At 51.4% G+C, this 26,082-nt stretch overlaps 4 protein-coding genes across 6 annotated transcripts in view; 2 read left to right on the top strand and 2 right to left on the bottom strand.

The window, feature by feature from the left end:
- CDC42 (cell division cycle 42) overlaps nt 1-4,137 on the bottom strand; it is a 28,702-nt gene extending 24,565 nt beyond the window's left edge. For both annotated transcript variants that reach the window (XM_021533754.3, XM_021533755.3), the window contains exon 1: nt 4,045-4,137. The gene's annotated coding sequence lies outside the window, so the exon portion shown is untranslated. The remainder of the gene's footprint in view (nt 1-4,044) is intronic.
- A 2,922-nt stretch (nt 4,138-7,059) lies between these two features.
- On the bottom strand, nt 7,060-11,862 carry C24H1orf50 (chromosome 24 C1orf50 homolog). Its single transcript, XM_031506638.2, has 4 exons — nt 11,683-11,862; nt 10,700-10,786; nt 8,284-8,415; nt 7,060-7,636 (listed from the first exon to the last, which is right to left on the bottom strand). The coding sequence occupies exons 1-4, from the start codon at nt 11,827-11,829 to the stop codon at nt 7,454-7,456; spliced, it is 549 nt and encodes a 182-aa protein (XP_031362498.2). The 5' UTR covers nt 11,830-11,862; the 3' UTR covers nt 7,060-7,453.
- Nucleotides 11,863-12,015: 153 nt separating this feature from the next.
- On the top strand, nt 12,016-19,875 carry P3H1 (prolyl 3-hydroxylase 1). Of its 2 annotated transcripts, XM_021533751.3 has the most exons (15): nt 12,016-12,507; nt 12,897-13,049; nt 13,212-13,401; nt 13,877-14,008; nt 15,820-15,959; nt 16,659-16,748; nt 16,859-16,911; nt 17,275-17,396; nt 17,573-17,700; nt 17,806-17,901; nt 18,016-18,166; nt 18,635-18,752; nt 18,941-19,016; nt 19,182-19,322; nt 19,400-19,875. In XM_021533751.3, exons 1-15 carry the CDS (start codon nt 12,019-12,021, stop codon nt 19,517-19,519), a joined length of 2,199 nt encoding a protein of 732 aa, XP_021389426.1. In that variant the 5' UTR covers nt 12,016-12,018; the 3' UTR covers nt 19,520-19,875. The 2 variants fall into 2 exon arrangements, with proteins under 2 accessions (XP_021389426.1, XP_077644342.1); XM_077788216.1 differs by lacking the exon at nt 16,659-16,748.
- A 1,305-nt stretch (nt 19,876-21,180) lies between these two features.
- Nucleotides 21,181-24,912, top strand: CLDN19 (claudin 19). The gene is made up of 4 exons (XM_021533806.2): nt 21,181-21,400; nt 22,307-22,471; nt 22,704-22,791; nt 23,231-24,912. The coding sequence occupies exons 1-4, from the start codon at nt 21,181-21,183 to the stop codon at nt 23,385-23,387; spliced, it is 630 nt and encodes a 209-aa protein (XP_021389481.1). The 3' UTR covers nt 23,388-24,912.
- Nucleotides 24,913-26,082: the final 1,170 nt, after the last annotated feature.

Raw genomic sequence — 26,082 nt, forward strand, 5'->3', positions numbered from 1 at the left:
CACCAACACTTCATATGCACTAAACCCTGAAGCACCACTGAACTCAAGGCAACTGCTCAAACATACTGATGCAGTCAGACCCAAGCTCCTCTGCATTCAGCTGTTCCCCAGCCACTCTTTGGCATGCACAGTCATCCAGCTCATCAAGTGGCAGAGGCTTTCCTGACTTGCATACAAAGCTGCAGGAGCACTTTTGTCATTATTTCCCCTAACAGAATACTCATTGGCCAGAAAAACAGCACAGCATCCTTCAACTTGAGAAGAGCTGAGCAATTCAAACCAGCTTGTTCCAAAGCAAGACAATTCTGGCAGCCTCAGCTACTGCTGTGACTCTAACAATGCATGCCACAGCAATCCTCCGCAATTCCCCCAGGGTCTCTACTGGTCCCAATCCACAGCAGCCTAAGGCTTGCTCTAACACCACCTCAGCCTAGTGAAAACCTTCACCCGCCAGTGTTTGGTCTATGATGGAAAACACATGCTGATCCCACACAATCTGATCATAGGCATGGACAACTTGGCAAAAATGTAGCTGGAAGTACCTACACACCCTCTCCAGACAAAGGCCCCAAGGAAGACCTCATGTTACTTAATTTAAAAAGCTTCTGTATTGGTTTTTCATGAGACAATAAAATGGTGCATGGACCAAATCTCCTGGTAGGAATTATGCCACAACACTCTAAAGTAATGGAGTGAACTGGCAGTACAAGAGCTTAAAACAGAATAACAGCTTTTAAAAGCTTTTGAAAACAAATTTTTTGTGTTCTCTTTATAAAATATCACTTGTTTAGAAGAAAAATCAACACTCTCAACATCACTCTACTGAAAACAGGCCAATTAGTATTATGAAGGTTTACAACTCTTTAGGTCAGAGTCATTCTTTGGAACTCCAAGGGGAGATTACAAAGATTAATTCCACAAACTCTGCTTCTTGCTCTGTTTGCAGTTTTCTGCACACCCAGGGCCAGGTAATCAAATTCAGTTCATCCACTCAAAAGCAACCTAAAGGATCCCCCACCAGAAGCTGGGAATTACCTGCCTTAATGCCATTCCTGTCACTCACCTCAGGTATTAACATACACACCATGGGCTGCAAGGGGCAGCTGACCACTATGTTGGGGTGGCCAAACAACCTCAGAGAGGGAGAACTTTTGTGCCAAGCTTCAGCCCTTGCAAAAACTCTGGGGAAAGGGATTTTTTTTACCTACCACTCCTAATGGCAGTCCTTCCTGAGGGATATACACTTAGCTTGTATCGTGTCAAACCGTAATAAAGTGTAGGGTCTGGGAGAAGCCAGATAATTAAATGGTGACAGGCTGCAGAAATGTAAAGGTACTTTAAATTTCTCTTAAAACTTTGCATAAAAGCTTATCTGGTCAATAAATTGTTTTATTTGTCATATATTAACTATTGAATATAGGGTGCTTTCACCTACATTTAATGTAAGGGAGTGAAAGGAACCAAGGAAGAAGACTAAGTGGTTAGAGAGCTTCTTGCTACCTGAAGCACCAGAAACCAATTCCACTTCCATTTGATTTGACAGAACTTTCATCTTCTAAAATGAGAAATATGTCATTCTTTCCTCAGCAAAGAATCTTTTCCTAAAGAGCAATGATAACTAAACCCTCTACAATTCCTCCTAACTGTCTCTTGCTCCAGAAACTCGTATCATAAATTCATGATGGAGCCAAATGACAGCAGGAGAGCTCAGCTCTCCTGACCACAAAGGGCAGGCAGAGGAATGAGCAGGATCAAAAACACAAGCCCACAGACAACTTTTAAAAGCTGTGAGCACTCACATGGGCATCAAGCAGATTATACACATCTCACCTGCAACATCTTACACAAACCTCAGCTGTAGTGCAGCATGTTCATTTATTGTCCGAGTCTTCCGGAGCTAACAGCAGAGCTGGAACCCAGGTACACCAACCAACCCCCATGGTAACAAGAGAGCTGCTGAAAAGGTTTTAATTGTAAGGTCCAGCTATCTATGCTCATAAAACTTGGAAAATTACTTTAGTACTACATCTACATTTTAATGAAAAAGAAGCTTTACATCAAGATTAGTGGCTAGCTTCATGCTGCACTTTCCATCAGCCTCACACAGGGTTTACAGCAAGGAAAGCCCACAGAACACTTATAAGAGAAATCCCTGGGAGCTTCACAGGGGCTCCATTTATGTTTACCGTTGCCTTTTAGCAGAATGACAGTTTCAGTTTTAGGTACTTCACACTCTAGAGCTTCCAGAGCTTTTCTATTTAAACAGTAAAAACATCATGAACTTCCCAGTCATCAGTTTTAGGCAAACAACCCTAAAGCAGAGCACTTAATGATTCAGAACATCAGTTGCAGGTCATGAATAACCAAGTTCAAAGTATGCAAATTTAGTGATTAAAATTTCTGCCTCGGATATGTTACCAAAGTGAAAACATGTTTTATCTTGCACCACAGTAATTTTTTATTCCTTGCCAAGACTTAGTTTTTTTGTTGTTGTTGTTACTGAAGCATAAATGAGAACAGTTTAAACACCAAACCATTTTTACAGTCGGCAATATACTTATTCAAACCATACATGCCTAAGACCTGACTCAAATATAGTTGCCTATATTATCTTCCTCAGAACCTTACACTAACAAGAGTACAAAGCAGAAGTTTACAACAGAAGGGAAATTTAGAACAGCTTCTTCACATACAACTTCCTCACATTCAGCCAGCTGAATATAATTTGCTTACAGAAAAACAGAAGCTGTAATGCTTTACTGAGTTATCCCAATCAGCAATACAATGAGCTTGATGCAGTTTTTAAATGCCCCTTCCGGAAAAAAAAATAAAGCTTTTGGGCGCTGCAACTCAATATTTTGAACAGCCCACACCTCCTTTCCTGGGAGAGAAGCACAAAGACAATCATAGATGGCCAGACCAAGCAGCCAGTTCTGATCATCCAGTTACCATGTCTGATCACTCAGTTGCCATCTAACACGGCCTCTTTGCCAGGGCTTGTCTTCCTCATGCTGCTGTCAAGACAGGATCTCTGGCTGCCCTGGCCACAGCATCCACACAGAAAGGACAACAGGAATCCCGACCATTCTTTGTTAAGCATAGGTTTCCAATGCTAGGTCTTCACAGCTACCTGGCTCTGCAACTGTCTCCTACTGCTGTCACCAGCTGCAAGTTCTATCTACTTACAGATACGGAACTGAAATCTAGATCACTAAACCAGACCTTTAAAACAGAGACAGGAGTTATGATTCTGCAGTATGTACATTTTTATGAGATTTCCAAGGAGAATGAAAAACATATGTCAACACCAACCTTTGAAGCAGTGCTAGCTCCTGGCCCAGCTACAGCCAGAGGCATCACGATGTAACGAAAGCTGTGGGACAGCTTTGGATAACCCACAGCACTGCAGCTCGTGAGGCAGATACCCAGAAGAGTCTGCGACTTCTCGACTGAGCGCTGTCTGTGCAGGGCACATAGCTAGAGCTCAACTCCTCGCCATGCCCACACCCCGCTGCGGTTCAGGGCTGCTGTGCCCGCAGCCCCTCGAGGCTTCTCCCACAGCCCCGAGCGCAGCCGGACTGCACCGAGTGCGGAGGGCCGCGGCTGAGGCCGGGACGGGCAGGGCGGGGCTGGGACGGGCAGGGGCAAGGGAGTGCGGGCGGGCCCCGCCATGGCTGCGAGAACGCTTCCTGCGCCGTTCCGAGGGTCCAGTCCGACGGCCGCCCGGAAGCGGGGGAAGGGTGGGCAGGAGAAGCGGCGGCCATGCCGACCACCTCAACAGACCAGGCCCACAAAGGCAAGCGTCCGCCAGCAGCCACCGGGACCCGCCGGGAGGAGGCCGCCCTTCCCCCCGGCAGGCGGCTGCCGGGGAGGCCCCGCACGCACAGCGGGCGCCCCGGCCGAGGTGAAGGCCAGGGCTCTATTGGTGGGTGCGCGCGGAGAGCAGAACCGGCCGGAGGTCCCGGAGCTCGGCCGGAGGTCCCGGAGCTCGGCCGGGGGTCCCAGTCCCGTCTCCGCCCCCCTCCCCCGCCCCCCCACTCTCACCTCGGACGCTCCGCCGGGCGTTGGCAGCTCAGTGCGGGGTCTCCTCGGCGCAGGCACAGGGGCAGTCGATTGACGTCACCGCGCAGCGCGCTGGTGAGGGGCGTGCCAGCTAGGACGCCCCCTGCCGGCCATGCGCCGCGGCTCGCAGCGCGCTGCGCGCAGCGTCAGGGGGCGCGCGCGGGCACGGCCTGCCGGATGTGAGGTTCGCCGGCACAGCGCCCAGGCTCCCTCTAGGTTTGGTTTGGTGTGGTTTGCTTTTTGTTTTTTTTTGTTTTCTTGTTTTTTTCGTGGTTTTTTTTGGTTTTTTGTCTTTTCTCCCTGGACCTGAAGCCGACATAAGAAGGGCCAAAGATCCACAGTTCATCCTGTTGGGGCACTCCTCATGGCTGGGAGATGACACCCCAGAGCAGAGGGTACTTATGGCAAGTTAAATCCCCCTAACCACCCCCATCATTCAGGAACAAGAGGCCGGAAAGAAAATCTCCAGGCACAACTACTTTGAGAAGCAAAGCAAAAATCTGGCCTGAAACAGTAAACTACAGAGCAATTCAAATATTAAAAGTTGGAAAAAGCTGCAAGTACCTATGCCAGCAGCTTCAAGTCACCAAACACTGTCTCTGGAGAGCACATGGAATAGGTCAAACCCTCAAACCATCTTTGCATTGGACTTCTTAAATGAGCCCTGGTCCATCTGCATGGCCAAAGACAGGACACAATCCACTCTGCCCAATGTAATGGTGTCAGAAGCATATCTGTGCCTTCTGCAAATATTCCACATCCCTGGGGATTCTGGAAAGAGCCACTGCCTTCCAAATATGCTCACTGCTGCCCGGAGCACTCACAAAAGAGCAAAGGAAGAGGAACATTTTCAAAAGAATTTTCAAGATGAAATCATGAGTGGATATCAGTGTCTCACTGTCTCTTCCAGATGATTTTCGATGAAATCCCTGCCCTGTCAAGCACAAATGTTCCAGCTGGGTAGAGGCTGAGCCGAGTGGATGAGAACAAGAACCTGGAGAGACCCTGGAGTCTCCCACAAGGCACCATCTCATCATTCCTCCAGAAACTCATTCTTGATGCAAGCATCACATGAGGCTCCACCTCAACCAGCTTCATCCTTGTCTGTGTTCCAGATTATGTTTTGCTTTGGCTCTAGAGCACCTTCCAGTATTTCTGATGATGCCTCACAGTTCTTTGACTTTAATTACACTTCAACAGTGCATAAGCAATATTGAGGGAATGGTTCCCCCTTTCCATCAACTGCTCCCTGCACCAGCCTCATTCCCCACTTCCCACAGTGCAAAGGAATGAGGATGCCAAGGATGAGGATGACTATGAGCTCATTACCTCCATGTCCCGTCTCTTGAGGCCTCCTTTGTCTTTTCACAAGAGAAAGACTTGACAGTGCCTAGAAGAACTGCAGAATACTAGTGACTTGTGGGCTATGGAGGGCCAGGGGTGTCTGCTAGACACACATGACATCCCACCATAAGCTACAGAGGTCCACAACCACCACTCCTCAAGCCTCTTGTGCATGCCATGGTACAGATATTAATGATGGAAACAGATAAAACCAGGGCAAGAATCCTCACTTCCCAGAGGAGCATAAATCAACACACGTGAACCACACAAAGTCCATGCAGTAATTAACTTTATCCCTTCCAAGTTAAGATATAATACCATGCAGTAAAATCAGACTCAAGGCAGTGAAACAAGCAGAGAAAAACCCTGTCAAATTCAGCACCTGTAACTTGTTACGGAATTAATTATAGCCTGGTCTAATACTACTACTACTAATAACAAATTCCTGTTAATATGTCCTTGTGCTCCAAGTGAGGAAAGATATGGAAAAAAAAGCCTCATATTGAATCCAAGGAACAGGTTTCTGCCAAACAGAGGCTCAGCCATGCGGGGATGTAGGTGAGCTACTGCACCGGACAGAGCTAGGAGAAGAAAATCTGGGACAAAAAATCCTGGGCTAGGGAGCTGCTCCAAACCTTCCAATCCTCTGTAACACCAGTAGGAAACAGCTCTTCCCATGAGGAACTGTCACCGCCAGCAGCCTTGAGCATCTCCCAAGGCAAACTCCCAGTGCATGGGGATGAGGACAGAGGAATGCTAGAGACTTGAGGTAAGGCTGTGTCCTGCAAAAGGGGAATAAATTCCAGCAATGGCAAAACACAGTGACAGTGCTGGTCCCCAAGGATCTTGTTTTTGTAGATGCGCTCACAATCAGGCTCCACCAAGAAGCATGAAATCCATCCATAGCTGGCCCAGATCCCAAGGTCAGAATTCAGCTCCTACAAGTGGTCCCCAACTCTCCCATGTTGCCCATGGAGGTGGCAAGGTGATTGTGTACATGCAATGCCTGGAGTAGCATACAAGATCATCTTGTCATGTTAGAAAAGTGAGCAAGTCATGGGAGAATCCAACCAGATCTAATGTTACATACCAGGATCCAACCTGGACATCCTCTCTGTCAATAAATTCCAACTTTGGCTCCTCACAGAAAAGCAGGCAAGTTCCTGAAGAAGCCCTGTGTGGCTTGGCAGAGGGAGGATATCTCCTCAGCAGCTCTGATCTTTACTTCTCCCTAGTTTTTCTAGATGGAAAAATTACGCTGGGGGTATCCTACTAGCTCCACATGCCACTAAGTCTTCCTGGCAAAGCTAAAGGTATTTTTGCCACGCAGGAAGAACACAGGGCCTGTCTTGGTGGTACCTGTGAGATCATGGTTTATTTTACTCTCCCCACTGCTCTGGCATAAAGTCATCCAGTATCCTGCCTCTACCTAGCAGCTCATGCACTCAAATCCAAGGGGGAATGCATGAGGATGTGAAACACATCATCTGAAGAACACCTGAAGCCTGCATGGCACTTTTGGGGATGCTCTTTCCAGAGAAAAGCTTCATGTTCCCAGCTCAGGGATTCAGACCAGCTAGGACAGAGACCAGAAGACTCATCACAGCAGACCCTTTGCATAAGCTTTTGACCACTCTTTCCAGACCACAGAGCTCTCTAAACATGTACATTTTAATAAGGGGGAAAATCCAGCCCTGAGATCATTACCTGATACATTCACAGCGAGGTACACCAGAGCCAGGCAGACAGGAGATATTATTTTACAACATTAGCACATCTGCCCCAAGCATTTCTGCTTTTTGCTCCAAGCACTCTTGGAAGTCACACCTCCTGGTATCATCTGCCTCTTACTACAGCTTGCCATAGGTCAATGAAGTAAATTATTCAATTACTAGAAAGTCCAGTATGACTGAATGCAGAATTAAACTTCTTAAAGCACAAAAGCAATCAGCATTTTTGTTTCTTGGTCTATTTCCACCCTGCCTTTGGCAGCGTACAGGTACTCTGTCCCCTCACTCAGGGACTCTGCTCAGGGGGTCCTGTGTGGTCACTTGGTCACACCCTGGAAGTTGAGCTCCATGCACAGGGGCAATGCTGCCGGCTGGCTCAGCAGCTTCTCCAGGACAGTTATTTCAGCATCTCGTCTCTCTATGTTCTCAAACGGAGTCCAGGACATGTCATGCTGGAGCTTATAGGCACCAAGAAATTCATGGGGAGTAGTACCCCATTCCTGGTGGAGAAAAGAGAGATTCCATCAGTGTTCAGGTTTCCTTGGAGCTTGGCTGTGCTGTCTCTCAGCCCTACTACCTTCAAAGCAGTCCCAGCTACATGACCATACCATTTCCTAACCTAAATACAGGGTCAGATACCCAAGTCCAAGATCAGGTCGAGCTCTAGCACTGCTGACAGAGGAAGGCATGTGGACACAAGATCTCCCTGACCTGCCCTGAAACTTCCACCTTGCATGTAAGAAAACAGGTAGTCTGGAAGGAGGAGATTTCCAAGATCATCTCTTCAGCTGCCTGGGCTGAAGTACCTGAAGAGACCCTCCTGCCAGGCAGCCACACCAGCAAGGGAAGGTTCAGAGCCCACTGTCAGTTCTTTACTTTCAGGCAAAGAACCGCAGTACCAAAAGACAAAATCCAGGTCCACGCCCCAGAGGGCTTCTTGCCATTCTCCATCAAAAGCCAGAGAACACCATAAAATAGCTCTGGCCCCAGCAGACTAACCAAGAGCAAGGGCAAGCACCAAACCTGAGTAGGGACAAACAAATGTCCCCATCAAGCTGGTGCTTTTGTCTGAGCTCCATATGTTCCCAAGCACCAAAAACATTACTTTTTTCCTCTCTCTGCTTCTTCATGGCCTGTAACCACCCACCTTAGGAGACAGGATGGAGAAATACCGCTGCCCACTCTCCCGCCTGTACATGTAGTAAACATTTCCTGGCTTCTTCACAAGGTTGCAGGCCACATGGTTCAGATCAGCATCCCTGTTAGCTTCATCCAAGACCTGGAATACACAAAACATCTTTACATCTTAACATCTTTACACTTGAAATAAAATGGCAACATGCTATTGCCTCTCAGCCATAGTCCAAGGCACATCACTTGACCTATAGGTCACGTGGCCTTGATCTCCCTGGCACACAGGAAGGAGACGCTTTCCAAAGAGATGAAGTTTTTTCCAATTCTTTCCTGTCTGTAGGACTTCAGAGAACCTCTCCACAGAGGTGGAGATACCTCTGCATCTCACCCCAGATTCACCTCTACTCTTGACACCACCACATGCTGGGCTTATTCCTCATCTCCACACACAGCTGCTGGACTGGGGCCTTGTCTTAGTTTGAAAAGACAGAAATCTGCTAAGGAAGGTAGGAGCCTCTCTTGAAATGGAAAATGTAAACCTCCTCCCTCCAAATTATTATGATTTTGAAATTAAGAGGGCTCTCAGGCAAATATATGGGAGTAGGAATAACAATTCTTTATTAGAAAAAAAAATGCAGTAATACAAAACAACACTGACAGAATCAGAAATATGATCTGACACCCTGTTGGTCAGGCTGTTGGTAGCAGTCTGATTAAATAATGGCTGCAGTCCTCCTGGAGTGACAAATGTGGTTCTGGTGGAGCAGGGATCCTGTAGAAGGATGTAGTTTTCCTCTGAAGGTCCAATGGCAGTGCAGATGGGCCTGGTCTTCCATTGGGAATCCAGTGGAAAACAAAGCTGCTTCTCTGGGAATTGAGTGGGAAAAGGCTGGCTGTGGTCTTCCAAATGCCAGAGTATATCCAGGTAGGAATGCTTGGCTCCTCCCCCTGGGCAGAGCATCTCCCAATGGGATGATGTAATTTTATCACTCATGCAGTGACACTCAATAGCCCATTGACAGAAGAGATCTCCCCAGAGGAAGGATGGGTCATAGAAGAGATAAAGAAAACTGCCCCACCTGGTTTTAACAGGTGACCCATTAATAGGAGATAACTGTCCCACCTCTAACAGATGGCAATAGAATACACACCTCCAGCCACAACTTGAATTTGCAACCTAACACAAGCCTTCCTGCTGTACCCTGCAAGGGAAGGGGCAGCAAACAAAGAAGAATTCATCTACCCTGTTCCACCACCTGACTGCCCCAGCTCCACCAGTTAATGATTACATGATATAATGGCCTCAATGGCAGGATCAGTTGCAATGACTGGCAGATCCTTCCCCACTCTGGCTCCTGATTTTACTCCTAAGAGTGGAAGGCTGGACTGATGAACACAGCCAAGCCCTGCTGTATACTCCTGGGACCACCCACTCCAGCAAATGAATCAGAATAAACATGAAAACCAAGCTTCTCATTAGGTAGAGAACTCATCTTTCCCAGTATGGAGGCCTGAAAGCCTCCCTTTAAGCTTGGGGATGCAAAAGCAGGCAAGGAGAAATACCCCTCTTAGATTAGGGTGAGAAGTGCCTCACTCCCATAGGCCTTTGCAGGCACATATTAACGTCTGAAGTCCATTGGTTCGTACAGTTGCTCCACCCCAGTTCAGATACCTGTTCACCATATTTCCTAGAATGTTTTCCTCTCTCCTGATCCCCATTGGTCCCAGTCTAAGGCCGTGTTTCACCTCTGTTACCCTATTGGTTCCCCTGGTTAGCTGCCCCTCCTCTGCACCATTTTCATCTGTTCCCATTGGACCTTGACCCTTAGAGTCACCCCTTTTTCACCATATAAAACCCTTTGCCCTCAGTCCAAGTTTGTCTTTGTCCCTCGATTGCTTTTGAGGCTTAATAAACCATCCCTGGATGTCCATACAAAGACCCATCCTTTGCCTCTGTTGTCAGCTATCATAGCGAGCGTGCTCCAGGCCCCAAAAGTGCTAGTTGCTCACAGTGGAACCCACTGAAGCACACCACTTTATCCCAGGGCCTCAGATCCAGCTAGGGCCGCATCATCATCAGATCCTTCTAAGAGCACAGTGCACACACAAATTACCAGTCCCAAAAACAGAGTCATCTCTCTCTGTCCTGATGCCTGCAAGCTGCTTTGAACCAGCCACCCTTGCTCCCCTACTTTATTCACAAAGTCCTTCCTGGTTTGCTGAGGATGCAGGGAAAGCACAAAAATCAACCCTCCCCCATCTCCCTTGACACTGGACAATAAACCTCCTTATTTTTCCATTAAATCGTCTCTGCTCAGCTCCTGGCCCCAACTCGCACATAGGCCACAGCTCTCCCCAAATGCTCAGCAACAGCAGCAGATGCTCATTTCTCAAGTCAAGACAATAGCCTTCTGCCCATCCTTACTCACCTTCCGCGCCTGCTCCTGCAGGTGCCGGATCTGCTCAGCGATGACTGTCAGTTTGCTGCAGGCATTTGCTCGAATAAAGTCATTGGCCTGGGAGAGAAAAGCAGGGCTGGTCAGAACAGGAAGAACCACAGCCCTATGGACTGTGCTGAGCCAGCTATACGGTCAAGCTCAAGGCATCAACAGTTGGGGGCCACAGGAGCTGTCCTGGCACCCCCAGGCAGGAGCAAGAACTAGGAGCTGTCTGGATAGGCTAAGGGGCAGTGAGAAGGAGTAGCATGACATACTGGGAGGCAATGGATTGGACTGGAAGGTAGTGCGATACACAGGGAGGAGCAAGTAGGACATACACTGAGCATCTAGATGAACTGAGCAGCTCTGGGGTACATCACTGGAGATCAGTAGGATGCATTCTGAGGCACTGGGAGGATAGTATAACATACTGGAGCGCACTGGGAGGACCAGTAGAACATATCAGGAAAAACTGGGGTGGACTGAGAGTCAGGATGGACTGGGAATCACTGAAGCAGTCATAGGACATATCAGGGGTGCTAGGATGGACTAGGAGGATGGTAGTGGGAGGCATCTGTACATGCTGCTGTGAACTATATATAGTGGGACATACTGGGAGGCAGCAGGGCATGCTGGGATTGGACTTCAGTGAGATGCTCTAAGAGTCACTGTGGGGCAGCAAGGCAAAGTGGGAAGTACTGAAGTGCAATGGGAGGTTCTGGAGAGACCAACAACGTGGGAACTCGGGAAGATACAGGCAGGACACTGCAACATACTGGGAGAGGACAGTGGGAAATGGTGGGAAACAGCACAGGTCACACCAGGAGGCCGCCAGGGCCACTGAAGAGCAGTGGGACACGCTGGGAGGCACCAAGGCCACCGCCGCCTCAGAAGGCCCCGGAGACGTTCGGGAGGCAGCGGACAGCGAGCCCAGTCCTGCCCCCGCAGCCCCGCCGCTGGGACCCTGCCCTCACCTGCTGCACCTGCTGGGCCAGGGCCACTAGGTCCCCGGGCTCCCCGACGCGGCCGGCGCGGCCGGCGCTACCCTCGACCAGGGCCAACCCGGGGCCGGGGCCGGGGCCGGGGCCCTCGTCGCCAGGCTCCGCGCCGCCCTCTGCCATCGGCAGCCACGACCAACCAGTTCCGCCCGGCGGAGAGGCTTCCGCTGCGGCGACAGCGCGCACAGTGAGGGGTGCGGCCATGGCGGGGCTCTGCTGTCCCTGATTGGCCGCCGGGCGGGGCGGAGGGGCGCAGTCAGTACCGCGCCGGTGCCGGGGTGGGCGGTGCCGCTCCTCGGCCAGTGTTCGGACATGGCGCTGTCGCCGCTGCTCCTTCTGCTGTTGCTGCTGCCGACGCTGCTGATGGTGCTGCTGGCGCGGGCGGCCACGCCACCGGAACCGGTCCCGGTACCGACCCTAGCACCGGACGACCCGCCGTTGCCCGCCCAGTCCCCGGACGCGCTGTTCGCCGCCGGTGCTGAGGCGTACGCGCGGGGAGACTGGCCCACCGTAGTGCTGCAGATGGAGAGGGCGCTGCGGGCGCGGGCCGCCGTGCGCTCCCGCCTGGTGCAGTGCCGCCTGCGATGCGCCAACGCCACAGCGGGGCCGGCGGAGGGAACCGAGTCCCAAACCGACCCGGTGTTCCGGGACTTGTGGTTCTTTCGAGCGCTGCTTCGCCGCGCCGCTTGCCTCCGGGGCTGCGGACCCGCTGCGCCTTCTCGGTACCGCCTGGGCGAGGAGCTGGACCGGGAGTTCGGCCGGCGCAGCCCCTACAACTACCTCCAGGTCGCCTATTTCAAGGTGCGGCACCAGCGGCGGGGAAGGAAAGGGGAAAGGGAAGGGAAAGGGTGTCCCGCTACGACGGGTTTTGGGACGGGCGAGATGCGCGGAGGATCCCGGAATCAGGCGAGAGGATGGATGGGTGGGACCGAGTGAACCGGCCGGCGGCGATCCCGGTCCCGGGACTCCGGGAGGGTTCGGTGTCTGCCCCGGCGGAATGGGGGTTGCCGGCCATCAGTCCCGGCCTTGTCCCCCCCGCCTTCGCGCTCCCCCCCCCACCAGTGCCACGTCGGAGCTCGCCGGAGCCGCCCCTGTCACCGCCCTCCGCCCCGGCTGCCGGGATGCCCTGGGGGTGGGTGTCCCCTCCGCGCCGCGTGGGATCTGCGCCGTCTCACCCCCGTCCCACCCAGATGAACCGGCCGGCGCAGGCAGCGGCGGCTGCTCACACTTTCTTCGTGGCCAACCCTGGGCACCAGGAGATGAGGCAGAACCTGGAGTACTACCAGGCCATGGTGGGAGTCCACGAGGATGACTTCACTGACCTGGAGGCCAAACCCCACCTGGTAAGACCCTGTCCTCCCAAAGTCCCTCTCCACTGTGCAACCCAGGGCAATCACACCACAGCTGCTAGCTCAGAGAGCTCATGAGATGCCGTTATGGCATTGTGATCCATCATGAGGAGTGAAGCACTGAGATTCCCCTCATAATTTCTCATCCTTCCACAGAGCGAGTTTCAGCTGGGCATCCGGTTTTACATGGAGGAGCAGCCAGCTGCTGCCATCCTGCACCTGGAGAAGGCACTGGAGGAATATTTTGTGGCAGACACTGAGTGCCGCGCTCTCTGCGAGGGACCATATGACTACGAGGGCTACAACTACCTTGAGTACAATGCAGACCTTTTCCAGGCCATTACAGGTGGGAGCCATGCCTTCTGTGTCCTGTCACAAGAGTTGAGTACAATTCTCCAGGGGTTGGTCCACAAAGACCTGGGGTGGGGGTAGGGGGTCCCTGTAGAGTGGAAACCCCATCCTAGCTTTCACTAGTGTGAAGGTGTGGCCAGTAAGTGGCAGGAAGTGGTTACCTAATTTAGCACTAGGGCTGATGCCCAGGAATTCTCCAAATTCCAGAGGAACATGGAAAGACAGAAGAGAGACCAAGAGAGGGTCACCAGGATGTCATGGGAGGCTGAGGATGGCTAGTGTGTCCTGAGAGAGCACCACAACCCCATACTGATCATCTCAGAGGTGGACAACCCCCATCCCTGAGGGTTTTCCACTACCAAAAAGGTTGCAACAACCTGAATATGAGCAGGAGATTGGATACCCCTCAGTGTCCTGCCCATCAGCCCATGGGTGACTGTGAGCAGTGACATGGTGTTTTTCTCTGCCAGATCACTCCATGCAAGTGCTAAGCTGCAAGCAGGGCTGCGTCACAGAGCTGGCCTCACAGCCCGGCCAGGAGAAGCCTCTAGAGAATTTCCTGCCCTCGCACTTCAACTACCTGCAGTTTGCCTACTACAACAGTAAGCAGCTCCTCACCTCATCCTCTGTGGTTGTCAGCACTGGGCACTCTGCCTGATATCATGGATGCTCAGAGTGGTTTGGGTGGGGAAAGGACCTTCAAAAAATAATCTCATCAGTCCAACCGAAGATGAAGGGACCTCTAGCACTGGTCACTCAGATCTCCCAGAGCCCCATCCAACCTGGTCTTTAATACTGTGGGCAATCTGTGCCAGGACCTCACCACTCTCATCAGAGAAAATTCCTTCCTTATGGCCAACCTAATGCTGCCCTTCTTCAGTTTAAGACAATTCCACTTGTCCTGTCACTATAAACCTTACAAACTATAAAAAGTTGCCTTCATCTCTCTTGTGGCCCCTCTTGTTATGGGAAGGCCATCAAGATCTCTCAGGAGCCTTCTCATGTCCAGGTTCAACAAGCCAAATTCTCTCAGTCTTTCTTCACAGAGGGACTCCAGTCCTCTGACCATTTTGTGGCCTCCTCTAGACCCACTCTAATGAGTCTATATCATTATGCGGGGGAACCCAGAGCTGGAGGCAGCACTGCAAGTGTCATGTCACCAGAGTGGAGCAGAGGGGCAGAATCCCTCCCTCACCTGTTGCCCATGCTGCCAGGGATCAGCCTGGGTGAGGGGGTGTTTCTGAGCTGCTAGTGTACAGATGGGTCCTGTGCTATTTTTTATCTACTGTTATGTCCATATCCTTCTCCCCGGTGTGCTCTATTCCCATCCACCTGCCCCCATCTTCACTGATGCTGATGGAGAGCCTTCCAATAGGCCTTGTACTGAATGAGGTTGATACAGGCATGTTCCTCCTGCCTGAAACATTCTCCAGGAGCTTGAATCTCTCCGTGCTTGGCTGCAGTTATTCTCCATGTTGCTTTATTACTGGGCAGCTTCACTTTTCAAGTGAAACAACAGCCGAGAGGAGCTGGGTTTTTTTTCCTCCTTGCCAGCTGCCCACCTCTTGCCTCAAATCACAGCAGCACACTCCCACCACAGAAGAGTTACAACCCAGGAAGATACACCTGATTTGATTTCATTTTTTATTTACTTGTTTAGAAAAGTATAAAATGTTTCTGTGTGAATTTCTTCAAAAGGAGGAGAAAAAATATGAAGTCCAAGAGGATGGAAATCTTCAAGAAGAGACAGCTGTGAGGGGACCTCTTCAATGTTTGTCAGTATTTGCAGGGTAGTGCTGGAGGATGGAGTCAGGCTCTGCTCTGTGGTGCTGAGCAATAGGACAAGAGGCAGAAACATGGCTAGGAAGTTCCACCTGGATATGAGGATGTATGCAGCGACTGAGCACTGAAAAGGTTGTCCAGAGAGGTTATCTCACAATCTCTCTCACTGGGGATATTCCAGGCAATCTGGAGACAGGCCTGTGCTGTATGCTCTCGGAGGATCCTGCTCAAGCAGAGAGGTGGACCAGACAACCCATTGTAGTCCCTTCCAATCTGACTGATTCTGTGAAAGACCACATGAAAGTGGGGTAGGATGCTTCAGTGGCTGGATACTGCAGGTTTGCCAGTAAATGGTTGGGTCTGGCTACCTCTAAATTGGCTTTGTAACATTTTCCAAGTGAGAAAAGTACCCAAGCTGTACAGGTACCCCTGGTTTCTGTTGTGATGGTTTCTGGAGACAGGAGAGCACCACAGAGTCTGATTTTTGCCTTTGTGGCAGCAGTTATCCTTGCTCCAGGGCATCTGCCCTACTTGTGACACTGCTTGGAACTTCATCTTTCCTCCATATCTGTCTTTTTTCTGCCTCCAGTGTCCTTGGACATGCCATTAACAGTCCCATTTCTCATTGCAGATGGGAATTATGAAAAAGCCATTGAATGTGCCAAAACCTATTTGCTCTTCTTCCCACATGACGAGGTGATGAACCAAAATTTGGCCTATTACACCACTGTCCTGGGGGAAAACCTAGCCAGACCCATCCAACCGCGAGAGGTGAGCAATAAGATAGGACGATTGCTAAGTGAGGGAAATCTCTCCTCACTGGGGACCTTTGCAGAAGCTGTAGGGTCTCCTCTGTGCCAGCTACCAAAGGTGGACAGGAATGGGTGGATTTAAGGTCAGACAAGCTGGAGAGTAGTTGAAAAGCTGAAAAACATCACTGGCAAAATGTCTTAGGGCAAGTGAAGCTGATTGATTGGCACACATGGACCCATTCCTGAGAGAAGGGGCTGTGAGAGGCAGGTGGACAATCTTTTTAGGAGGATCTGAGGCCACCTCTGTTGCATTTTTCCACAACTGAAGTGAAATTGCTTAAAAAGCAGGGGATTTGTCTTCAAAATAGCCAAATTTGGATGGCCAGGTCCTGCCTGGGATGTGATAGGCATAATGGGAGTCTCTGCCCCACACCAGTTGGAGTAGGGGAAGGGAAACTAGTACTAAAGAGCTTCCTGTAGAAGAGACACACACGTGCCTCTGCTCAACTTCACCTCCCCAGGGCTTGTCCACAGGGAAGCTCAGACAGGATGGAGAATGCCACTTGCTTCCCTGTTGCCCGATGGAGCAGGAAAACAGGCTGCGGGTCTGGAGCAAGGATCACAGGAATGATGTAAACCTGCATCTTCCTGCTCACACTCAGGGTTTTTCAGAATCCTCCTGCTGTACCTCACCCCATCCCTCTGCCCCTTGCCACAGGAGATCCAGGTATATTACCAGCAGAGTCTGATGGAGAAGGAGATGCTCTTCTTCAGCTATGATGTCTTTGGCATCCCTTTTGTGGACCCGGTGGGTGATGTGAGACCAGGGTGATGCAGTGGCCAGATGGAATGCAGATGAGGGGTCTGTGTCCTGGCCAGATCTTTGTCCAGCTCCTGATGTTGTTCTTCTGGTGGCAGGACACATGGACACCTGAAGAGGTGATGCCAAAAAGACTGCGAGAGAAACAGAAGTGAGTGTTGTCCCCTGCCAAACTCACCCAATGGGGGTCCGACAGGACAAACCCTTCTTCTTCCATGGGTTTTGGGCTAAAGGACATGGCATAGAGCTTCTGCCAGGGGAAGTTTTAATGTTGGGACTGGAAGAGGCTGCTGGAGGGCAGAACTCTACTTCCCATCAGCTCATGGGATGATGGGCATGTGTAGGTCACCCCAAGCACCTCAGAGTGAAGGATGCATTGAGGTGACTCCCTCCAGTCTAGGTGCCAGCTTCGTTACCAGCACCTGAGACAACTTGTCCTGCCCTTGTCTTAGTGGCCCTGATTTCTGATGTGGGGACAGTGGGGTGGTGGTCCTGATGGCTGCCGCATGCTCAGGGTGGAGCGGGAGACAGCAGCACGCATCTCTGAGGAAATCGGCAACCTCATGAAGGAGATTGAGACACTGGTGGAGGAGAAGGCCAAAGAGTCTGCCGACATGAGCAAGTTCATCCGAGAAGGTGGAGAAGGCCAGGAGGGGAGGTGGGATGGAGACCTTTGTGACCCCTGCTGCCAGCTCACAGTCCCTTCACAGATGGGTGGCAGGAGGAACAGGTGGAGGGACTGCAGCTTCCCCCAACCACAGCAGAGTTGGTGGCATCTCTCCCCACATCCACCAATCCCATTTGTGCGACAGGTGGCCCTTTGGTGTACAAAGGAGCCAGTGTCACCATGAACTCCAGGGCCCTGAATGGCTCCCAGCGTGTCGTGGTGGATGGAGTCCTTTCTGCTGAGGAGTGCCGAGAGCTGCAGAGACTCACTAATGTGAGTGCAAGAACAGGTGGAGCTGGCAGAGATGGGCAGAGGATGCCAAGGGGTCCCATCCTGCAGCTCACACATCAGACCAGTAACACCAGTTGGGTTTTACAGGCGGCTGCCTTGGCTGGAGATGGCTATCGGGGGAAGACCTCTCCTCACACTCCCAGCGAGACCTTCTATGGCGTCACTGTCCTCAAGGCCCTCAAGGTTGGGGTGGTTGTGTGGAGAAACAGGCTGTGGGGACAAGGGAATGTAGTTTTGGGGGAGATGGTTGCCCATGCCCATCTGGGGCTGAGTCCCTGTCCTGTCTGTCCTCCACAGCTCGGCCAGGAGGGCAAGGTGCCCCTGCACAGTGCCTACTTGTACTACAACGTGACAGAGAAGGTGCGGCACATGATTGAGTCCTACTTCCGCTTGGAGGTTCCACTCCACTTCTCCTACTCCCATCTAGTGTGTCGCACAGCTATTGATGGTAATTGTGGCCCAGAGGAACAAGTCTTGTCTTGTCTGAATCTCCTCTAATACTAGAGTGGTGTAGTCTTGGACCTTTCTTTGGAGACCTCCTTGCTGGTCCCTAACCCACTCCTCTTCCCAGGAGGGTGTAGGAAGCTTGTCCCTAAGCCCAGTTGGGGAAGATGAGAAGCAGCCCTGCTGGTTACCTCTAACAGGGCAGATGGCTTCATGCCATACAGGATTTCATCACTCTGAGGCATTTTGGGATGGGTGCTGAGAGAGGTTGTGCCTGGAAGGCTATGGAAATGCCATGGGACAAGTCAACAGTGTTTCATGCCCACCCAAATGGTCTTGCATGATCCACACTCCAAGCATGTGGAAGCGCTTTAGGCTAACATTACTCTTTTTTCATCTGCAAGCACAAGATACTTGGGGATGGACCCTGTTCTTGCACAGAGGGGTCCTGACATGTCCTGTTCTACCCTAGAGAAGCAAGAAGGCCGGAGTGACAATAGCCACGAGGTGCATGTGGACAACTGCATTCTCAATGCAGAGGCACTGTTGTGCGTGAAGGAACCCCCAGCCTACACTTTCCGGGATTACAGGTACTGGTGGTGGCTGTCAGCTGCAGCTTCCCCACCTAAGGCTACCATGATTTGGTTGCACCTGAATTGGGAGGAGCAAGGTCAGAGGACACTAAACCTGGGTTTTCTTGCTTCTGCCTCTTGCCATGGTGTTGGGGAGCTCTGGTGATGGTTACTTGTCACCTCCGCTTCTTCCCTGCTCCCTTTAGTGCAATCCTCTACCTCAATGGGGACTTTGAAGGAGGTGCTTTCTACTTCACCGAGCTAGATGCCAAGACTGAGACCGTGAGTAGCTCAGCTCCAAGGATCCATGCACAGCACCAAATCCAGCTCCTGCCTGTTGGCCCTGTCCCCTGGGAACATCCCCTGAGCCTCTGCAAAAGATGAACTTGGGTTGAGGGGAACCAACTCAGCCCTGACTGGGGTCTCCTGGTCTCCCACCCTTGACAGGCAGAGGTCCAGCCGCAGTGTGGCCGTGCTGTGGGCTTCTCCTCTGGCTCAGAGAACCCCCATGGGGTGAAAGCTGTGACCAAGGGTCAGCGCTGCGCTATTGCCCTCTGGTTCACCCTGGACCCTCGGCACAGTGAGCGGGTAAGCTCCCTCCCGGCAGCGCATAGGGTTTTTGGGTGGGACAGTGGCTATGCTTACCACCATGGGTCTGCCCACAGGAACGTGTGCAGGCAGATGACTTGGTGAAAATGCTTTTCGGCATCAAAGAGGGAGTTTTGGAGCCAGAACCAGAGAAGGAATCACCAGCTGCCATTGTGGTGGGGAAGGATGAGCTGTGACATCCTACGGGGACCAGGACATCTCTGCTGGGACTAGTCAAGTCAGCATTGTGGCTTTGGGTTCACAGTCATAAGGGTAACATATGGGACCTCCTCTGCCCCCAGCCCAGTTGGAATGGGGCTTTGGGGAATGCCAGGTACTACCCCTGCAGCGTCCAGTATCCCTCTGCGGAGCTGACGTGGGGTGTGTGATGGAGGCTCAGGGATGGGTGACATGGGGACGAGGGAGGGATGCTGTGTTAGGGGTGGGGCCATGGTGCCAACAGGTGCAGCTGTGTGCTTTTCCTGAACTTGCACCTATTTAAGTGCCTTCTGCAGAAAATGGGTGAATAAATGTATTTTTTTTTCTAAGCTGTTACTTTCCGAGTGGGGACTGAAGGTTGGTGCCACCCTTTGGCTGTCATCGGTATTGGGGTTCAACCTTCCCTCCTGGCAAGCATCTGCCCAGGAGTATTGTAGCCCTGTAGCCTCACAGAGGTGTTCGTGGGAGACAAGGTGCCTCAGGGGCAGTAGGTGCAATGCAATCTCCAGCTGAGCATCCCCTGGACCCTGCTTCCATAAAGTGGGACATTCCAGCGAGGAGGGAACTGTCCTTGAATAAGGACATTGAGCACCCTGGCACCCCCGCCCCCCCCACCCCGCCCAGGACATTGAATTCTTCCCACAGATGTCCGGCCATTACTATAACCGTCCCAGGAATGTGGGCAAATAAATCCTGCCCCGTGTGCAGCCACCCAGCACCCCAGTCTCACTTGGAGGGCCATTCAGCATTGGGGTGGGCAAGGGGGGATCTGAAGGATGTTGTCTCCAGGGTGAACATACAGTCCCAGTGCAGGCTGCCCACCATCCCAGCGTCCACCCCCAGCTGCCTGAGCGCGTGAGCAGACTGCTGATGAGGCCATGGCAGTTAACGATTGCCAGGTCCTGGGGCTGCAATGGGCCTGGTGTCACCAGGGTGGTGACACGTGTTCCCCACACCCCCTGTCCCTCTCCTACACTGACAATGGCTTCTCTTGTTGGTGGCATGGTGTGCCTGAATTCCCTCACTGAATGAACCGTTTCCCTGCTTCCTGTTGAATTCCTGGAGTGACCTCTGGGGTCTGCCAGCCCACAGCAGGGGGTCAAGGATGGTAACTTCCCATTAACCCACTTCCTCCTCCTGTCGGGGAGCCCCATTTTCCCATATCCCTCCACTGTCACTTGAGGGTTTCTGTCTCTCTCAAAACTTAGATCTCTCCTGTAGGACCCAAATACCCTCCATGCCCCAAATCTTTCCCCTAAGACCACATTCTTCCCTCTAGGATTCAAATCCCTTGCCTCCAACTCCATATCACTCTCCTCAGATTCAAATCTTTCCTCCTCAGACCTAATGCTCTTCCCTGGGCCCCAGTGCTCCCCTTCCAGGCCTCTAATTCCCGCCTCCCGGTACCCAATTCCCTCTAAACTCCAAGTAACCCACCCCCTTGGCCCCAGCTCTCCTACTCGACGAATCAAAAAATCCCCCCCGGGGCCTAAATCTCACCGCGCAAGACCCATATCTCTCCCTTCACCTTAAATCCTCCCCCGACACTGCCGCACTCCCCACCCGCCTTCCCCCGCTCCGGCCCTTTCCCTCCTCCCACGGCCCGTCCGGCGGGGCGGGCCGGGCGGGCGCGGCGGCGATGGGCGGCGGGCGGCAGCTGGCCGGGTACCTGGCGGCGCTGGTCGGCTGGGGGGCGGCTCTGGCGGCCGCCGTGCTGCCGCACTGGCGGCAGAGCTCGTACGCCGGGGACGCCATCATCACGGCCGTGGGGCTCCACGAGGGGCTGTGGATGAGTTGCGCCGCGCAGAGCACCGGGCAGGTGCAGTGTCGCCTGCACGACTCGCTGCTCTCCCTCGAAGGTGGGTACAGGGGCCCGGGACCCCGTAGGATGAGCCCCGCTTTCTTTCCTGCGTGCACTCCCCCCAGCCTGTCTCCGCCTTCGGTCTGGGCTCCCCTGGGATCCTGAGCTGCCCTTGCCCCTTTTTGTAAGTCTGTGCCCCGCTGTGGGTTTGACCCTTCCCCATATGGCTCTGAGCCCTTCTCTGTGTTTGAACCCACCTGTATAAGTTTGAACACAGATTCCCAACAGGTCTGTACCCTCTTCATATCTGGATGCATTTGAGCTCCCCTGGCTCTTTCTGGAGCCTGAGTCACCTTCGGGTCCAAGTCCTTCTTGCCCCCACCCCTATTGTAGGTCTGACTCTCCTCAGAAGGGTCTGAGTCCACTCATCCACTGAGCTGAGCCTCGATGCGGGTCCAGGCTTCCCTCTCCATCTGTGAATCTTGGGCCGCAACCTCCCCATCCCCAGACTGAGCCTCTCTTGGCCCCATGAATTTGAGCCCCTTTGTGTGGCTGGGACGCTCCTGGCCCCAGCAGGTTTGAACTCCAGTATGGGCATCACATATAGATACCAAGAGTGCCCCATGGGGACATCAAAACCCTCCCACTCCATGGATGTTCATCACCCTTTTGGCATTTGGTGACTGTGGTTCTGGTCCTGGCAAGGTGTTTCCTAGCCCAGCCTGGTCATGACCAGGATGAGGGTGGCAGGGAAGAAGGTCAGGGAAGGCATTGGGAGCAGTATCTTGAGCTGAGCTGAGGTGCCCGTATCTGTCAAGTAGGGAGGATATGACACAGGAGCTACACAGCAAGGACAGGGTTAAGGACAGATCCATCACCAGTATGGAATACAGTGACCTTGCTTCCAGTGCCCGGCTGTGGCCAAAGGCACCTGCTGGGAGCAGTTTTTCTTCTCCCCTTGCAGTTCACTTCCAGACATCCCGGGCTCTCATGGTCATTTCTCTCCTCCTGGGCTTCTTTGGCATCATCGTGAGTGTGATGGGCATGAAATGCACTAAAGTCGGGGAGGAGGATCCTATCACCAAAAGCCGCATAGCTGTTGCTGGAGGTGTTCTCTTCGTTCTCTCTGGTAAGGTAGCTCTAGCCTTCATACATCAGTGGTACAGGAATCCTCAAACTCCTTTCAACACTGATAGAGGAAGGGGAGAGGTTTGGTGAGGGCTGGATGTCACTGACAATCAATGTTTGATGTCTAGTGGAAAAGCTAGACAACTCTCTCACAGCACGGGCTTTGGACTAGGTGATCTTTAATGGTCCCTTCCAACCCAAAACATTCTGTGATTCCATGATTCTGTGCCCAGGTCTGTGCACATTGGCTGCCGTGTCATTGTATGCAACACAGGTGACCTATGAGTTCTTCAGAGAGAGCACCATCCCCATCAACGCTAGGTAAGAGCCTGCCTCAGGGGGTGCCCTTCTGAATCCTGTCTTGTCCCTGCACTTCCCATTGGACCTTCCCTTGCTGGTTTTGATGAGGCACAGCATTGTGGGCCAGTGTGTCCCACGGGTGGGACCTCTGCAAGCCCTCGCTGCCACCTTGCAGAAGATGTCCCTGGTGCTAAAGCTTTAGCTGTTACCAGCTGGGAAAGGGTAATAAGTGTAATGGTGTACATATGGAATTTCAGCCCAGGGGAGGATTAAAACATGGGGACACATGGGAGCTGGATACAGCCAACAGGAAAGATGAGGATGGAGAGGGAAGAACCAAAATCTGCCTTGACATAACCTTGATCACCTCATCAGGGTTTTGAGTATCCTGTTGCCCATCTTAGTTTGCACCTGTGCCTCTCTGCCCCTCCCTCATGCTCCCTCGCCCCTTTCATCACAGGTACGAATTTGGCTCTGCTCTCTTCGTGGGCTGGGGGGCCGCCAGCCTCTCCATGTTGGGGGGGTCCCTCCTGTGCTGCTCCTGCCCTGCCAAGGAGCGCCGAGGACAGCAGTACCATCTGCAGTCACAGCCCTCTGCAGCCCGGGAGTATGTCTGAGCCCTAACCCTGCGCTCCTGCTGCCCAGTGCCTCCCTTCCCCCCCAAAACCAGGCAAGACCCTGGTACTCCCACCCTGCCTAGACCCTGAATTCCCTGTGAGACCTTTCTCCTTACCTTCCAGATTTCAGTACCATTTTCAGTGCCAGCCTCTAAAGTAGAGGTTTTAAGTATCACACCTCCCATATCCATCATTGCTGTGTTCTCAGCTGGGTGGGGTGACACCCCCCAGTCCCACATTGTGGTCAGGCCATGTCTGTCTATCACAGGGGTGATGCAGAGAGGCTGATGCCAGTGACACAGAGGCACAGAGCCAATTTGCCAATCCCATGAGGGTGTGCTGCACAGAAGCACTTTGTACTATGGCTACCCTTCTCCCACATCCTGTTTTCAGGAACAAGCAGGGAGGAAAGCCAGTGCTTGGTTTTCCTTGGATGAGGTTTTCACTTCTAACAGCACCAGCCGAATTCAGGGTTCAAGCATCCCCACATCCCACTATTGGCAGAGGCATGCTTTCAGGGTGCAGCATTCCCCTGCCTCATTGCTACTGAAAAGCAACACTTAAATATTACTATTAATTATTATTGATTCCTGCCTGGAGGCCAGTTGCTCCAACTGAGCTCTGCCAGCCCAAACTACCTTGGACTTGTTCCTGTCCAGGACCAGGCTGTGCCTTGTTAAACAAGAAAAAATTAGTTTGGGCAAATTAAAGCAGCAAAAAGGGGCTCTGACCACAAATTATTTGTTTTTAGTTTTGGTGCCTAACACAACTATTTTGAGTGGCAGATGGACTCAACCCTGAGTTTTGGTGCCTCCCTGCTGCGTCCAAATCCCTCTTCCCCGCCAGGATCCCCTAGAGCAGACAGTGAAGGTTCCAAACACAACGTGCTAATTACCTCCACCACTTTGTACCTCTATTCTACTGCTACTAATTGTTTTGCAACTGCCAAAGCTCCAATTTAATCTGTAAATCCTCCAAACTCTCTGTACTCCATCCCTCCAGCCCTGCTGCAGGTGTTGGGCCAACCAACCCACAGGGAAGGACACTGGAAATTATCCAAACAGCTTCATTATCTATTATTTTATTTTATTTTATTTTAAAACCCAAATATGAAGAGAAAGCTGATTTTTTAAAATTTTGGGTTGCTCTATTTTATTTTGCTTTATTATTTTATTTTACTTGATTTTATTTTCTAGTTCTCTGTTTTATTTTGCTCTATTTTATTTTACTCTACTTTTCTCTGTTTTATTTTCTTTCATTCTGTTTTATTTCCTTTCCCTCTATTTGATGATATGTCCATGCGCAGGTCTGGGTCCCTGGCTGTGCTGGAGGAGAAACAATGTTTTCCCACCCGGGTGGGTGATTTCTCTCTTTCTCCCTGGCATTAACTGCCTTTATCTCTTTTAGGTTGCAGTCCCCCTGTAAAACTGGGACCTGCATCCCTCAGGGGAGAGCAGTGCTTGTAGGCTGGCATCACTCATCAGGTGCTGAACGCAGATTTGGGGGTTTGAAAAACACCAAACAAAGCCACTGCAGTAAGGATTGAAAAGGAACTTTGTGCTTCAAAACAAAGTTTTAAAGAGACAAAGGCAACCCCCCCCCAAAAAAAAACAAACACACTAAAAAGGCCTTTTTATATTTCAGTGTAAAGAATGTTTTTATTCTATTAATATAAATTCCATTAACTTTTCCATAGGATGCATGACCTTGGAAATGGGATGGGTCAGGATTTTTGAATGCTTTTTTTTTTCTTTCTTCTTTGCTTTTTGTACTTAAAATTGTGACTTGGTGGTATTAAAATATTTTCAATCATGGGTATCTTTCTGGAACTGTCTCTTTGATCTCCTCTCACTCCCCATCTGGACGAGTCCCCTCCAGTGACTCCAGTACTGGTTCAGAGCCACTTCTGCAGTGTGGCAGGAGCCTCTCCCCAATCCTGAACACTTCTTGCCCTCCTGGCTAAATATACTGCGTCTTTTGCCACATGTTGCTCTCAAAGCTGGGGATGTGGTCTTACAAATTTCTTAACTTCTGGTTAAATCCTTGGGAATCCAGCTTGGCCCCTCCACAAGTCTCTTCCAAAGGCTGAAATGCAACCAGGATCTTCCAGTTATGGGCCTTCTTATGAGCCCTCATGAGCCCTCATAGCTGAAGTCTCCCTGTTTTCTCCCATTTTCCATGAATTCAGAGCTGACTTGTGCCTAATTGGGTATTTACTAATTTAAGCTGATTTCTACTCCCCTATGCAGGGACATGACCCCTGCTATGAATGTTTTTCTTCAGAGATCATGTTTTCCATCCAGGTTTTTGCATGGCTGCTGTGTCGTCTTAGGATCCTTGTCTTGCCCCTGCACCTGGTCCAGAAATACATCCCGTCCCACCTCAAACCCAGGGATTTGCTGTCCTGGGTGGTTGCTGTGACCTAAGTCACAATAGTCACCTGAACACTCCCTGGGGATGGACATGTAGGCTGGAAGCACATCCAAGAGGGAGATCTACCTTTGTTCACAGCACAGGCAGGTTGAAACAGTTTCCCCCCTCCGACGAACATCTTTTGGTCATTAAACCAGTTGTTGGGTATTGGGTTTCTTACAGAATTTTTTTCCCCATACGATGCTAGGAAATTTACTACTGGATACTTATGGGTACTTAAGAAAGACAAAAGACTGTGTCTGAAGACGGGAGAAGAATGGAC

This window comes from Lonchura striata, chromosome 24, assembly GCF_046129695.1.
Source record: "Lonchura striata isolate bLonStr1 chromosome 24, bLonStr1.mat, whole genome shotgun sequence".
In the NCBI taxonomy this organism is placed as follows: Eukaryota; Metazoa; Chordata; class Aves; order Passeriformes; family Estrildidae; genus Lonchura; species Lonchura striata.